Source organism: Taeniopygia guttata, chromosome 1, assembly GCF_048771995.1.
Source record: "Taeniopygia guttata chromosome 1, bTaeGut7.mat, whole genome shotgun sequence".
NCBI classification, from domain to species: domain Eukaryota; kingdom Metazoa; phylum Chordata; class Aves; order Passeriformes; family Estrildidae; genus Taeniopygia; species Taeniopygia guttata.
In genome coordinates this window covers 78,472,487-78,486,793 of record NC_133024.1, presented here as the reverse complement: position 1 = coordinate 78,486,793, position 14,307 = coordinate 78,472,487, and the positions used below count along the sequence as shown (strand labels likewise).

Genomic DNA, 14,307 nt, shown 5'->3' with positions numbered 1-14,307 from the left:
TATGATGCACAACACCACAGACTTACAGCATGATAGTCTACCAGGTCTAAGTAACAAAGCACTAGGGTGATGCTTAGATTTTATAGTATCTTAAAAACGCAGGTTAAGGAATAGAAGCTTACACAATGCAATTTCTGAAAATAATTTAGAAACCGTAAAGGATGTCTCTTGAAACTGTCTTTTGTACACTTCCAGAATAATCAATCTATCAAAATTAACATTACACTGATGATGTTCAACTGTGATTTTATATTGGTAAAATATAGTTTCAAACAAAAAAATTATTAATAATGTTTCTTTTATAACTTTTTTCCTTTTTTAGTTTTTTTTTTTTTTATTTTCTACTTCCGCCATGATTAAGACAATCTGTTAAGGAAGAAAGAGATTCCTGCAGAGGGTAGAGAATCTACAAGTGTTGTACAAAAAAATTCTCTTTCAAAGACGGCAACGGGAAGCAGAAAAAGCTGAAGCATTAAAAAAGCTGTTTGAAGATATCAACAGCACTGAGTACAGCACTCATGAATACAGAAACCTCTGCTCTATCAGCACACAAGCCAGACCTTTCCACCTTGCACAGAAAAGTTTAAGGTATTGTCTTTGTAAAAAAGCAAAACAAAGAACAACACAATTTTGAGCTCATTTCTTGAAAAGCACCAAGCAAAATCACAAGAAATCATAAGTTAACGGCCTTTCCTCCTTCTCCTTCCTCAGGAGAGAAAAAAAATCATGTTCTGCTTCATTGACACATACTTATTTTTTTGATACAAATACATCACCATTGAACCTGGTATGACTTCTTGTGAATATATAAGAACATTAAAATTATGCATCAGGAAACAAAGAGCTAAAAGGAGTCCTGAGAAGTAAAAGAAAAAATGAACCTTTTCACAGTCTTCAGCAAAAGAAGGTAAAATAAATACATTACTCTGTACCTGGTGTGGATAGGCATCTCCTGAACCCATTTGTCTTTTGTTCTGGTCAAAAATAATCCAGAGCTGACTATCGAATTCAGATTCATACAACAATTCACAAAGAAGTGGACAGCTTGGAGTTACTTCTCCACTCTTAGGCTATTAAAAGAAAGGTAAAAACATTTAGTCTGCTACAGAATAAAACAAGTACAATCCTTACATACATATTCAAAAAAATAACTGAACTGTAGCATGTTTCAAATAACACTAGCTATTAAAGTGGACCAAATCAGACTTTTGACTGTAGGGAGTCTAGAGCGTGACTCTAGACCTCCTTTCGAAGAGAAAGCTAGTTAAAATTAAGATCTGGTTAAAGAAAACATGATGTGTTTATTAACAACTTAAAAAAAACCCAACTAATGTAACCCTTACCTGATGGAAGTTATAGGTCAAAATCATCTCATACAGTTGACGATTATTCGGTAAAATATCTCTGGATCCCAAAGGTTTTATTTTTGCACTCACTGGTCTGCAGTTAAACAACAAAAGGTTCTCTTGAGAAACATGTATCCTCTATCAAAATTTGTCTTGCTTAGGTAGAAGCATGTTCTGAGATACAACTGAATTCAGCCCATGCCATAACATCTCATATATTGTAACTATCCAAGCAGCATAAATTCCTCAGTTAAAATTAATATCAGTCCAAAAACAAGGTTTAGTGACACTACAGACACTGCCAAAAAAAAAAAAAAAAGAAGACAATGTAGTAAGCATGTCTAAATGCTCAAAATTAAAGGCCATTAAAAGTTTAAGGGAAAAAAAAATCAGGTTACATGTCTAGTATCCATGCTGAAATCAACACGTGTATTCATAACTGCAAGATTAATGGCACTGCAATTAGAAGACACAACAACTGATAATTCCTTGTTATAGAAGGTTGTATCTTCAGAGAATGTAAGAAGCCTTACAGTAATCTGAGCAGTAACACAGAAGAATGTACGCTACAGATGTGTATGTTAACTCAGACAGAGTTGGGAAAAGCAGCCAAGATACAGGGCAGCCAAACATTTTAGACCTCAAAGAATATAAACAAAGTAATAAAGTTATAGGAAAAATCTAAGCTTCAGAAATAAAGAACAGCAGAATCAGGGTGGTCTGGCATCATTTAAGTTTACCTTTCATTCATTAAATCAGATAACCTCTAACAACATGATCAGAATTTGTCTCTAAGGTTTGCCAGCTCTTTCATTGTCAAGGGCACAGACTAGTCACCCAGTAAGATATGGGTGCTGGGTCAGACCACAGGTTTGTTTAACCTAGGTTTCCTAGTCTGGCAGACACTGGATAGACTACTGACAGAAGACTTAAGAACTGAGTAATCCACACATGATATGATATTCCTCCCTAACATTCACCCTGACTCCAAGCATTTGAAACAGGAGACAGAATGAAAAGTCATTCAGTAATTCTCTCTCTGTGTCATGACTCATTAGTTCATTCAAGAGACACTATTCCTGCCATAATTTAAATACATAAATATTTCTCCATAGTTTACTTAATTGCAGTTCATTTACTGTCAGATGAGTGCCTTGCAAGGAGTAAAGAGCATGTCCATTTTTCCAGCTAAGAATGAGGCAAATATTAAGGGACTGTTTTATTACGGCACATCTGAATCTAACATTAAGCGATACGTTCATTAAATTCCTGGCAATTCCAATTAGTCAATTCCAGTTACAAGTACCCAAAAGCCCCAGACAGAACCCAAAGTCTCCACTCACAGGCCCAAATAATGGAAAACTTTAGATTACTGACCACTGTGAAATTATCCCACATCTCAAAAGTACCATTTGAACCACACAGCATTTCTTTATCCTTCTGAAGTGACCAGCTTTAATCACTGCTGCACTGTTTAGAAATTTTCCAGCAAAGTTCTTTCCCCAAATCAGGATGTGTTAAACTAACAAAGTAAACACACCTTTCCCCAAAAAAATCTGCACCAGATTCTACAAAAACACTTTTAAATCAAGCAAGCGAAAAACCAACAAAAAAAACCCCCAACAAAACAAAGAAACCAGAACAACAAACAGTAGCGCATAATAACTTCAATAGCTCTAGAAATTTCTTCTTTAGATTTTAAAGTACCTTTAACCTCTAAGTGCCTGGAAGCAGTGGAAAATTTTTGCAATTTTTTCTTCTTTCAAATTAGCTTAAGGAAAGTTATTTGTCTTGAAAAAAATCACCAAAAAGAAAATGCTGACAAATTAACTGATGCTTCCGAAGCTAGTCTGAATTTAACAACAATATTTTTGTAATCCTGAATTTCACTGCTAATGTGTTACTGTTTTGACTCTACATATGAGCAGTTTTCCCAGTCTTCCAAAACAATTCCCCAGAAACTCTACCTGAGCGTTTGAACCCAGCTTTTCAGATTTATGCATGGAGCAATATCTTCGTATTTCAACAGGGACTGAACATCAAACCGTACGATGCCTTCTGAAGCGTGCTGGAAGAAGAGTGTAGAACAATGATGCTTCTGTGCACTTACAGCCAGCATGACATGGGGACCACCCATCACAACCCTCAAAAATGCAATATAAGCTGTAATTATTTAAACTTCAACAAGTAATACTGTGTAATTTTGAAAGTGTCACAAGTGCATCTCTATTTTACAACATAATACTGGGACTTGCAAAACTTATATAAATAAAACTTAAGCTCCAGCTGCTCATTCTTTCCCTCCCTAATTTAAATACTTAGAACAGAACTGGTAAGTCATACTACAGGCAGGACTCCATTTGTTTGTGCATTTAGGATGATTTACTTTCAATATGTAATTCAATATATAGAATACAGAATACTAAAACAAGTATTTTATGGTGCTTCCTAGGCCTATTATTACAGAATAGATTAACTCTGCAAAAGAGAAACAATACTGCATACACAGACTTGGTGATGGGCAAAATAATTCAGTCAGTTTATTTCTAGCAGCATCCCATGACAAAGACACTAGTATATGAGCACTATTGAAATTTATTTTATGAAAGTTCTGATGCTCAAAAAGGAAGGGCATGACTCTTTTTATTCTCTTATTTTTCACCGTACATTGTTCATTTGGAATAATCCTGTTGGGCTGGGGGCAGCTTCTGTGCGCACCATCACCAACAGCTCTTTCTTTTTCTGTTCTACCAGTTCAAGACCTGGTGCCTTAACACACTATCCACTCTTTCTTCCCCAGTTTATTGAGCTCTTAGAGCCTGAATGCATCCAAATTCACCCACGGGAGAGCTACAATTTGTTCTGGCCTTCAGCTAAAAAAAAAAGTATTAGCATGCTGCTGCTTCATGTAGGTACCAGCTCCCAAAAGCTCTCTCCTGAGGGAGGCAGTGTCAAGCTAAACCAGGTTGCATAGGACAGCAAAGAACACAGGACCAAGTGTACTTTGTCTAACGTTTTAAGCAACTTTTTCAATCTTTTAGTATCACAGACCATCAGGAATCATGACACTGCCCCACCTATCATACCTTCAACTGCCCTAAATGATAAATCTCAAGCCAATCACCACATCTCAATAGAACACTGAAGATAAAATAAATTTTAAGGAAATTTTACACTGAATATGGTATTCACAGTGCTGTTGTTTTAGCAATGGTAGTCTAGGTACTTAAGTGCAAGTACAGTGGTCCCAGCAAAGTTTATTTACATAAAACACTTGGTACCATAAGCATATTTATATTTTCAGCCTTTTAGTATGTTTTATGTACTGGTTTAGGTTTTTTGTTTGGGTTTTTTTCTTTTTTTATCACTACTGCTTTATAATGAAAAGGCATAGAAAAAAGTCATTAATGGCATGTCATAATGGTAACTGACATTTCTTTGGGACTGAACTCCAGTTTAACAATTTTTAAGAGAGAACATGGAAGTCTCATGTACAGAAGTACTTTCATTGTTTCTAAATTCAAGTAAGAAGGAAGAAAAGCTGTGTTTTTCCTGAGAAACCATAGAATTTCACAGTAATTCAATATAACCACTCTAGAAAACTTACCATGTTTAGCTGAGGAGCACCACAAAGTACACCATGGAAAGAAATTGTGTAATTAATGCTAACATCACTAAGGCTTGCCCACCACCGAGCAACACAAAATTCAATGGTTTTTCCAGCCTGGGTAACAAAAACACAAAGTTAGACTCCAGCTCACATCTTCCTTTTCTATTGATCCCAGCCTCCCTAAACCAAACCAAAAAAAAAAGACTGGAGCACAACTCAAAAAAGACCGCTTATGTCCAGTTTACTTCAATTGTACAGATTTTTACAGGACCAAGTAAGACATTATACTTGGTTCAGAAAACATAAGACAATTCCAACAAAACAGCATGACTGACAAACGCTTCAAAACAAGGAGTGCTAAGGTATACCCTGCACAGAAAGGTACTGCTTTTAAATGTTCTGTCTTCCATTCTTATCCCTCAAACTAGGCAGACAGGTTAGTTCACAGATCAGTTCAATGTATTAGAAAAAGAAATCTCACTCTCTCCCTAAGTAAGATAACACAAAACTTGAGAGGTTTGGGTTAGTTTTATTTTTGCCTGGTTGGTGGGGTTTTCTGGGTTTTTTCTTGTTTCAGTTTTTAAATAACATGACAAAATAATGTGCCAATGGGACCAACATAGCTTATGGTCCCCCACCTGATATTTCCACAGAGGGTAAGGGACTGAATTGTACAGAAATTATAAGTACTCTATGGCATTAAAGCTATACAACTAAACTGAGCAAAGCAGGGAACAAACCTGAGAAGGAGGCTCTGTTATTTACACCCCTGAACTGCTAGTTCATTCCCTGATTGTTTTGGACTCTTGAGCTAGCATTATCCAAGCTAAGACTCCTGTAGGTAGGATGTATGAATGTGAGCCAATCAGTTACCCCTGGCTTCAAAGATGACAATATCCCAGACTATTGCATTAACCACTGAAGGCAAAATATGCTGAATTATGCAACAAGGCATAGCTCCTATTTGAAAGGGAAACAAACTGCTCTGTATAAACAAGCAAAAACAAACTGCAGAGATTAACATGTATTATATTAATAAATAGCTCAGAAACATTAGCAAGCTATTAGAGATATTTTCAAAACTGAAAATCAGGTGCATTGACTAATGTAACAAACACACAAAGTCTTAAGTTTGGGGTTTTTCTAAGGAAAAAAAATCCAAATAAGTTATGTTATACTGTACTGATAGATTATCTTATTTACTCCATCCTAAGGAAACTTACTAAGACAGGAAATGCTTCAATCACTGAGCCTTTTTCTGGTAAGGATGTAAATTTGTAGAACTCATGACTTCTGTATGCTTTTTGCTTCACAAGCTGAACAGCATGAAGCACAAACTTGGCAGTCACATCAGCTGAACATGAACACACTGTCACTTCTAGATTGAAGAAAAAGAAATTTAGTCTGAAGACAGAAGTATTTTAGAAGAAAAGCAGAGATTCACCAGAGAAACACTATTTTCACAAGCAATTTGTAATTTAAGAAGTCATGCAGTACTCCAAGTGGCAAGGAAAACCAGCTAAGTTCAAAAGGATGGTTACAGAGAAATAAATCTTAATTAAATGGTCAAAATTAATCAGACAGTACAGATGTATCATCTGTATAGGCCAGACTGCTGAATTGCAAATTAAGAGTCTTATCATTAACTTCAGTCTGAATAAAAGATTTTTGAAAGGACTATTGTTTAGTAATCTCACAAAGAGAGACAAGGAAAAAAACCCCTTTTTTTCCTTCTCACAAAATTATGAGTTTTTTACCTATTGTGAAAATCACATTTCTTCAATTATGACTTCTTTCAACACTACATTCAAACACCTTGAAAACTATGCAAGCCTCAGATAGTGATACTTTTCCATAAACATGGGGCATTTCTCCAGGTAGATGCAACCACTGCAGATTGTTATTGGCTGTTTTCTTTAAGACAGAATCAAGATCCTACTATACCAAAAACAGTGAAGTAACTCAAAATCACTCATCTAAGAGCTTAAAAAACAAATAAATATTTACATATTCATGGGCCAAAACCATCAGTATTTATTCAGGCAGAACTCAATATTATGCAAAACCAAATTTGTCAAGTCTGACAGATGCAATTTAGTTAATGTGACTATTTTCCTTACCCGCCCATGTAGCTCCCTGGGGAACATCAATGAAGTGCCTTCGGATCTGACCAGGTTTAAAATGAACATCTGTGTATGTCAGGTCATAGCTTGATGATTCATCTACTCTGTATGTCAAAAGTAAAACACAAATATTAGTCAAACAAAATTGCAAAGCCATTTTTGAAGCATTTTTAAATGAAAAAAATACTCTAATATATGTACAATGAGGATATTTCATCTTTAACACCAATTATATTAATCCTACTAATATAGAATCTGACAGCACAATGTATCTAAAAGATTTAAACTGTTAGCTCCACCACACCATGTAAATACCTTCCCCAAAATTACAGTGCCTAAACAGAAAAATCAAAAAATCCTCATTTTCAGTGGATCTGTTTTTCCTGGCCAAGTAATTGCCACTGAAGTGAGCTAAGGTACAGAAGTAGCAATATTTCCATAAACAAATTGGGAACAGCTACTTTGTCTTTCCCCCTGAGGGTAGATTGTCCACCAAAGAGAATAAAATATTCTCCTTCCTTATCAACATCATTTAAGTCTTACGTTTAAACCAATGATGGGCACAATACCAACTCAAAGCTTCTCCCAGTGTATACAATGGCCAAATAATGCCTTCTAGCTCTATGTACTCTACTTCACCAGGCAGAAATGAAAAACCAAACTCCAGCTGACCTACACATATGAACAGTACTTTGGTCAACAAGCCAGAAGGCACCTTTATGCTCATGGACCAGGAAGCTGCTGCCACTGTGCTTAAGCCTACCAGGACACACTGCTGTCATGACCAAAACTATAAAAAAATGTCACAACTACATAGGCCTGCTGTAAGAATCTTTTAAGGTGTTTGTAGAAAGTTCAGGAACTCTCAAGAGTTCTGGATTTACTTACCTTGTCGGTATAACAACAGTGATTGGAACTCTGAACAAAGGGCCTGCATTAGGCATTGCTGTATCATATCCACACACCTAACAAAATAAAATATAACAACTCAAAATCTTTGGTCGAAATCAAACTACAGAAGACAACATTCAACTTAAACCAGTTGCAGAATATTTTGAATCTTTGTACTTGTCACTGAGGAGAAAAGGTCATTTGAGCACTGTCAAATGTGTAAAACACTAACAATCACTGAGGAAAAAGAAAAGTTATTTTCCCATTTTGACTCATTTCACCGGAGTAAAAATAACTTAATGGTCATTTATTTGGCTTATGTTTTCTATATGCTGCTACCGCCATGTGCTATACAACATTGTATAGCCCAACTATTGCTGAACCCTGGCTCCATTCTGCATAGACAGAAATACATTGTGGCACTACCTTCTGCTCTGTAAAGCTCAAAGGTTTTATTTCTTTAAATATTATTTCTATAAAAAGTTGATAAGAGACCCCATAAGAACACACATGGGCACAAAATCTTGCTCATAACACAGTACTTCCATACCTCTGTATAATGTACTCCTCCACTCAGGCCACGTGGATCTACACGAATATTTATGTGTCGACACTGGTTCATGAGTTCTAAGTGACTAGGACACTGGACCCATGATGCATTTGAAGTTAAAGCTAAATGAAGCTGGAGAGATATTCTTTCAGTGTTTTCTGTCAGGAAACAAATTATAAAAAACAATTCAATAACACAAACATGTGCACATAGGCCACTGTAACAGTATTTGCCATTAAAATACACATATTTAGAAAATATAATAGGAATCAATTCCTTAAGGCCCCTGGATCTCAGATTCTGCACAAAGGGAGTGTTCTATATTCTTTGAACTTGACAAAAAAAGAATAGCAGCAGTAGGCAGTAAAATAAAGGTGGTATCCAACTTTGAAATTCTTCTCCCCTGAAACAGTCAAACCTGACAAAGCCAAAGGAAGGCAGGTAAGCAAGGCTTCAGTTGCCCATAACATAGTCTGGAAGCAGGTATAAACTTCCTTCTACAGATAAAGTGTTGCCTAACGCAGAGAAATACAATAAAAAGCAATCACATTGATTCTGAATGCTATGCTAATTACCAAACTACATTATAAAGCATAGTAAGCAAGAGGTAAAGTCTATTAAAATTACTATGATAATCTAGTAAAATTTTGCAAACAGTCAGTCTGGCATATTCTATAAATTAGTTTTTATGCCAAAAATGCTATACATTAACGCACAGCTTCCAGAAAAGCATCCAGAACAGTTGAAATGTTTTAGTTACTAGGAGCTTCCTCCTGCCCAAAAGATTAATGACACTTTCAATTTTTTTCTTTTTAATTCTAATTAAGCTTATCTTAATTTTCAGACATTTCATCACATCTAGATTAAGCAGAGAAAAGAAACCTCTATTATAAGTACAGCAGAAGAAATAAAAGCTTGAAGCAAGCTTCAACAGACAAACTGAACAATCAGACTCCCTAAACTCATATTTACAGTTTCTCAAACTTGGTTTTGTTGAAGACACCAGACAAAGCACAGAAAGAACTAGGGAAAACAAGCACTAGGGAAAAAAAACTAGGGGAACATCCATGAGCCGGTAATTCATTGCAAATGCCTGTTTTTAGATTGCTTATTTCCTGTAGCAGTCTAGTGAACAATTATTTGTGCCACATATTAAATTTAAAATGCACCGACAGCAATGTAATGCAAAGTCAAGCAATTAAGTTATTTGGGGTCAGTAACCTGCCCCAATTCATATCCCTTCTGCCCCTAAATAAACTCATCCCTTTGTCACATGCCAACCTTCTTGATGACCACTGGTTTACGAAAGGAATAAACTTATAACAAGCTCTCACATGGCTCCCTTTTTGAATACAACATAATTCAGTCTCTCAGTGAGTTCCAATTTTTATTAAATGAAGCAGGGCAAAAGGGTTTGTGGGAAAAAAAGTTACATCTTATTTTCATCTGCACAAATTATTATGGCTTTTTGTTTCAAGTTGACATTTGTATTTCTCTGCATCTCCACCTACAAAAGCTCTTTCCTACCTGTATTCTCAGGAAAGACAGGTTCTATGCCAACCCCATGATCAGATGGTGCCACTATCTGGGCTGGATCTCTGAGGTAGATTCCACGGTTGCTGCCGACAGTAACTGTGAAGCCGATGTTACTTGTGAATGATGAATTTTGAATGAGGTAGTCATAGGCTTTATCAACCTATGTCAGAAAGAGAAAGTTCAAAATTAACAAATTTCAACTTAATAGCAATTTATGCATATTTTCTTCAATATGAAGTATTTAGCTAGCACAGCAACAAACAATGAAGTACCTCACATGCTACCTGAGCAACATATAATTGCATGATACTCAGAAGAGAAAATGACGCAATTTTCACAGTCTGCAATAGCCACTGAGAGACCAGAAAGCCAAGAACATTTGAAAAAACAAACAAGGCTGAGCCTCTTCTGCTATAAATCCATAAAAAGATTCCTATTCAGACATGACTTTGAAGAAGAGGACTTCAAGGCCCAAACTTACTATTCTAATTTAGGTGACTTTTTCACAGGTGGAGCAACACTAGTTAAAACATTTAAACTCTTATACAGTAAGAGGTTGAGCAATTCAAAGGAGACAGGCAATGGAATACCCATACAAGTCTCATATATTGATATGAAGTAAAAGAATTGGGTCATGAAATCCAGTTCTGGGTCTAAGTATGTGAGCTGTCACAATAAATGTACATAACAAATTCACCTTCTTGTTTTAAAAAGATATCCTTTCCACCTCACTTGCTATTTTACTGACTACAAATATCTTAAAATTCTCTTCTACTTGATAGCAAGGTACTTTCACCAGTGAAGATTAGGGCACTCTCCTTTGAGACAAGTGGACAAATTCCTAGTCTCCAACATCAATTATAATCACATTTTAACACATGATTTAGTCACAAGCTACTAAAACATCAAGTATGATTGGTGTATTTTATTTTTCCTTTGATATGGCTATCACCACTGTGGCTTTCTGTATCAAACTCAGCGTTACAGATGTGCTTAACAGGCATTGCCTACTACGTCTAGCATCTCCAGAACATGAATTTTGGGTTAAGCATTTAATATCTGGCATTTTGAAGCACAAAAGAAAAATCTTAGTACTTCTATTAGACTACGACAGGAGTGACTGTAGGAAAAAAACAGGGTCAGCTCTGTAAGAACATAAGCTTATGCACAGGGAGACACTCAGTAAGCCTTTATCATACAGAGGATTACATCACAGATTTCCAAACTACTCCGACGTCCACAGGAAACAAAGAGCACTCAGACTGTTTAGCGCAGGCCTGCAGCAAAGTCCCTGTACAACTGCAGCTGTACCAGCTGTTTTCACTGCCCAGAATTTACAGTCCCAGCTTTTGTCTGGACAGAATAAGTTCAGCTGTCTCTGACAATACTGAAAAACCCTTGTGGACATTCGGACAGCATTTAGGTGCCCATGTGGTGCCTAAATTCACATGCAGGTGATAAAAACCTACATCCCATTTTTATGTCCATGTATCTTTTTGATCAGCCTAAGACTGTGTCCAGTTATCACATTTATTTTACAGTAACTGCATGCTGAAACTGGAGGAACCTTCTCATTCCTCCTCCCCACCCACTACATTCCCTTCCTCTCCCCCAGTGAAATTTGAGAATCAAGTAGTATGGAACAAACTGATTGAGATCACCTCAAAAGCTGTTTTGTGGGCTAGTTTTTCACCAGCATTTATATTATACTGTTTTTTTTTTTTTTTTTTGCTTCCAAGTACCTGAATAATACCATGTCCTTGTGCAAATACTTCTATGTTTTCCGCTTTCACTGCAGTATTTTCCAATGCTCTTCTAACAGAATGAACAGTGTAATGAACATTATTAGCTTTGAGTCCTGAAATTAAAATTAAGAGTGTTACTGAATATAAGAAAATATTTGAAAGTGACAGCATTTTTTTAAGAGGAAGAAGTATCTAACCTCTTTTAGATGATGCATCTATGTTTAACATTGTAGCACTTTACCTGACAATACTAATGCAATGCCTCCACATGCATTGGGAGAAGACATGGATGTGCCATTCATGAGTTGTGTTCCTCGCAGAGTCCAGTTTGGAACTGAAGCAATAGCACCTCCTGGGGCACTGATACTTACTCCAAGGGCTCCATCAGTGCTAGCATTAAAAAGCAATGGTTAAAACACCAACTTTTTTTTTTTTTTTTTCACAATTTAAGATAAAGTTGTCAGTACTTTTTAAAAACAAATTTACTTTAGAAAATTCTCACTACATTTTACTTCACTAAATCCATTGACCCATTAAACCCAAGAATAAGCATGCCAGCAACTAAGAATTTAAAATGTCATGTTAATCATCAGCTGTGTCTGTTTTACAGTGAGAGGTTTCTAAATTTTTACTCCTTCAGTATTTTTCACCAGGCTTGAGTTTAGCCAGGAGAATACTTTCTGGGATTTGAATTACAAAATGCACATGAACCAATCTGTTAAACACTTCAATAAATAAATTAGCATTCCATGTAGACTATTCAATGGTTATTACTTCTAAAGAAAAATAGTAAAAGGGGGAGGAAGGCTAGAAAAGATCCAAAACCTAGACTTCTAATTTTTCATGCTGACAGTTCACTACCAGGTCAAGTTTTGAATTGACAAGCCTGTGACGAGAGGACAAGGAGAGAACATATAAAGAGTTATGTCAAGAGGTAGGTCAGGATCAGCTGGGCCTGACCCCTAAACTCCACAAGCATATTTAAGAACAGAGCAACTGTGTGCCTATGGCAGAGTTAGAGTAGCATCTAGTTTTCAACTCTATGAGCCAGATATGCTCCATCTTTCTTGCTCTGGACAGACAAAAATTGCACTGCTTAAATAAAGATACCCCTGTGTCTGAGTTATTAAGTTCTGTAGAAAGGCAAGATATTTTTGGGTACTTATATCCCACAGTAAGAGCTTCATATGTCTAAAATCTGTCTGAACACAGAATATTCTGAGTATGCTACTGCAATGTGATATTTGGACATATTTTATGACAGCCGTATATAAACTCATAAAAAGGTTCTGCAGCCCAACACCTCTGGACAAGCAGTGCACAGCACTGCCTGAAAGCCTCTACTGCTTTCTGGGACAGACTGATCCCTGCATCAAGACTGCTCTAGCAAACTTTAGGAACTCTCTAGTCATCTGCATATTGCCCCCTAAACAAGGAGAATCCTCCTTTGGCCAGATTTGGTCTTTCAGCTGATTATTTTACACAGCACAGCGACTAAGCACACAAAAAGTGATCTATATATGTGTGCGTGTGTGTGTGTCTATCAAAATTTATTACAAATCAATCTCCCTTCCTCAGCTGAAAGCAGAGAGCACATTTCTCTTTTCCCTACACAAAGCATGACAATCCTTCATAGTAAGATTCTTGAAACAATATATTTGCCTGTAAACATACAAACACCATAACAGCTAGAGAACAATTCCCAAGTCTGAACACAGGCAAGAACTCAAGAAGAGATGTTGCTATTTTTTTTCTTTGTCTATCATATTACTATCAGATGATTCTGAGAAATGAAATAAAAATTGTAGTTTACATTGTCCTTAAAATTTCTTTAACACATTTCAGAAAATTTTCTGTAGTATAAGGTAGAAAGCAATTTTTTCTGCCTACTCACACCTCTACTGAACTCAAAACAAAACCCCCAAGTTATACCGTCACAGCAATGTTACTGAAGCCAGAAGTAACACCACTGCAGTAACAGTATTTATTTTAATCTTCATCACTTATAGCACATTTAACTTCACCACACTAACCCAATGAAATAAATGCTATAGAAAAAAAGTAAATTAAAAAAACACAAACAAATTTCCAAACAACGTTTCCGTAACTTTTATAATCTTTGACTAGATCTACACCCAAATACTTTTCTGAAAAATACAGGCTGTGCTGAGGTGGTTCCATGCTATTCCCTCTACTCCATCAGTTCTAGATCCCAACATACAAAGGTGTAACCAGAAGAGCAGGCTAGTTATGCTCTTTCCACAGGAAAGAAATACTTTCAATTTGCTATTAGTGACCAATTTTAGATTTTGAGTTTTATCACCTGAACTACAAAGTAATCAATTGTTCTTGGAATATAACCTACCTAGGCCCTCTGGATGACCAAGTGTACTGATTGGCTGGCAGTTTTTCTCTCAAAGAGTATTCAGCAACCATCATGTCAGGTGACACGTAGGCACCAACACCTGCAAAAAACATTCAAACGTTTTAGATGTAATATGAAGTT

The 14,307-nt window shown here is 36.2% G+C and overlaps 1 protein-coding gene across 4 annotated transcripts in view; it reads right to left on the bottom strand.

Annotated features, from left to right (window-relative positions):
- Positions 1–14,307, bottom strand: part of TPP2 (tripeptidyl peptidase 2) — a 52,816-nt gene that overhangs the window by 22,243 nt on the left and 16,266 nt on the right. For all 4 annotated transcript variants that reach the window (XR_012056835.1, XR_012056836.1, XM_030276757.4 and 1 more), the window contains exons 10-21: positions 14,167–14,266; positions 12,043–12,191; positions 11,799–11,914; positions 10,048–10,216; positions 8,521–8,678; positions 7,968–8,044; positions 7,077–7,183; positions 6,180–6,334; positions 4,954–5,070; positions 3,314–3,414; positions 1,344–1,440; positions 933–1,070 (exon numbers count right to left, since the gene is read on the bottom strand). Coding sequence is in view for 2 of the 4 variants with exons in the window: in XM_030276757.4 (XP_030132617.4) it covers positions 933–1,070; positions 1,344–1,440; positions 3,314–3,414; positions 4,954–5,070; positions 6,180–6,334; positions 7,077–7,183; positions 7,968–8,044; positions 8,521–8,678; positions 10,048–10,216; positions 11,799–11,914; positions 12,043–12,191; positions 14,167–14,266 (1,484 nt within the window). In the remaining 2 variants the exon portion in view is untranslated. The remainder of the gene's footprint in view (positions 1–932; positions 1,071–1,343; positions 1,441–3,313; positions 3,415–4,953; positions 5,071–6,179; positions 6,335–7,076; positions 7,184–7,967; positions 8,045–8,520; positions 8,679–10,047; positions 10,217–11,798; positions 11,915–12,042; positions 12,192–14,166; positions 14,267–14,307) is intronic.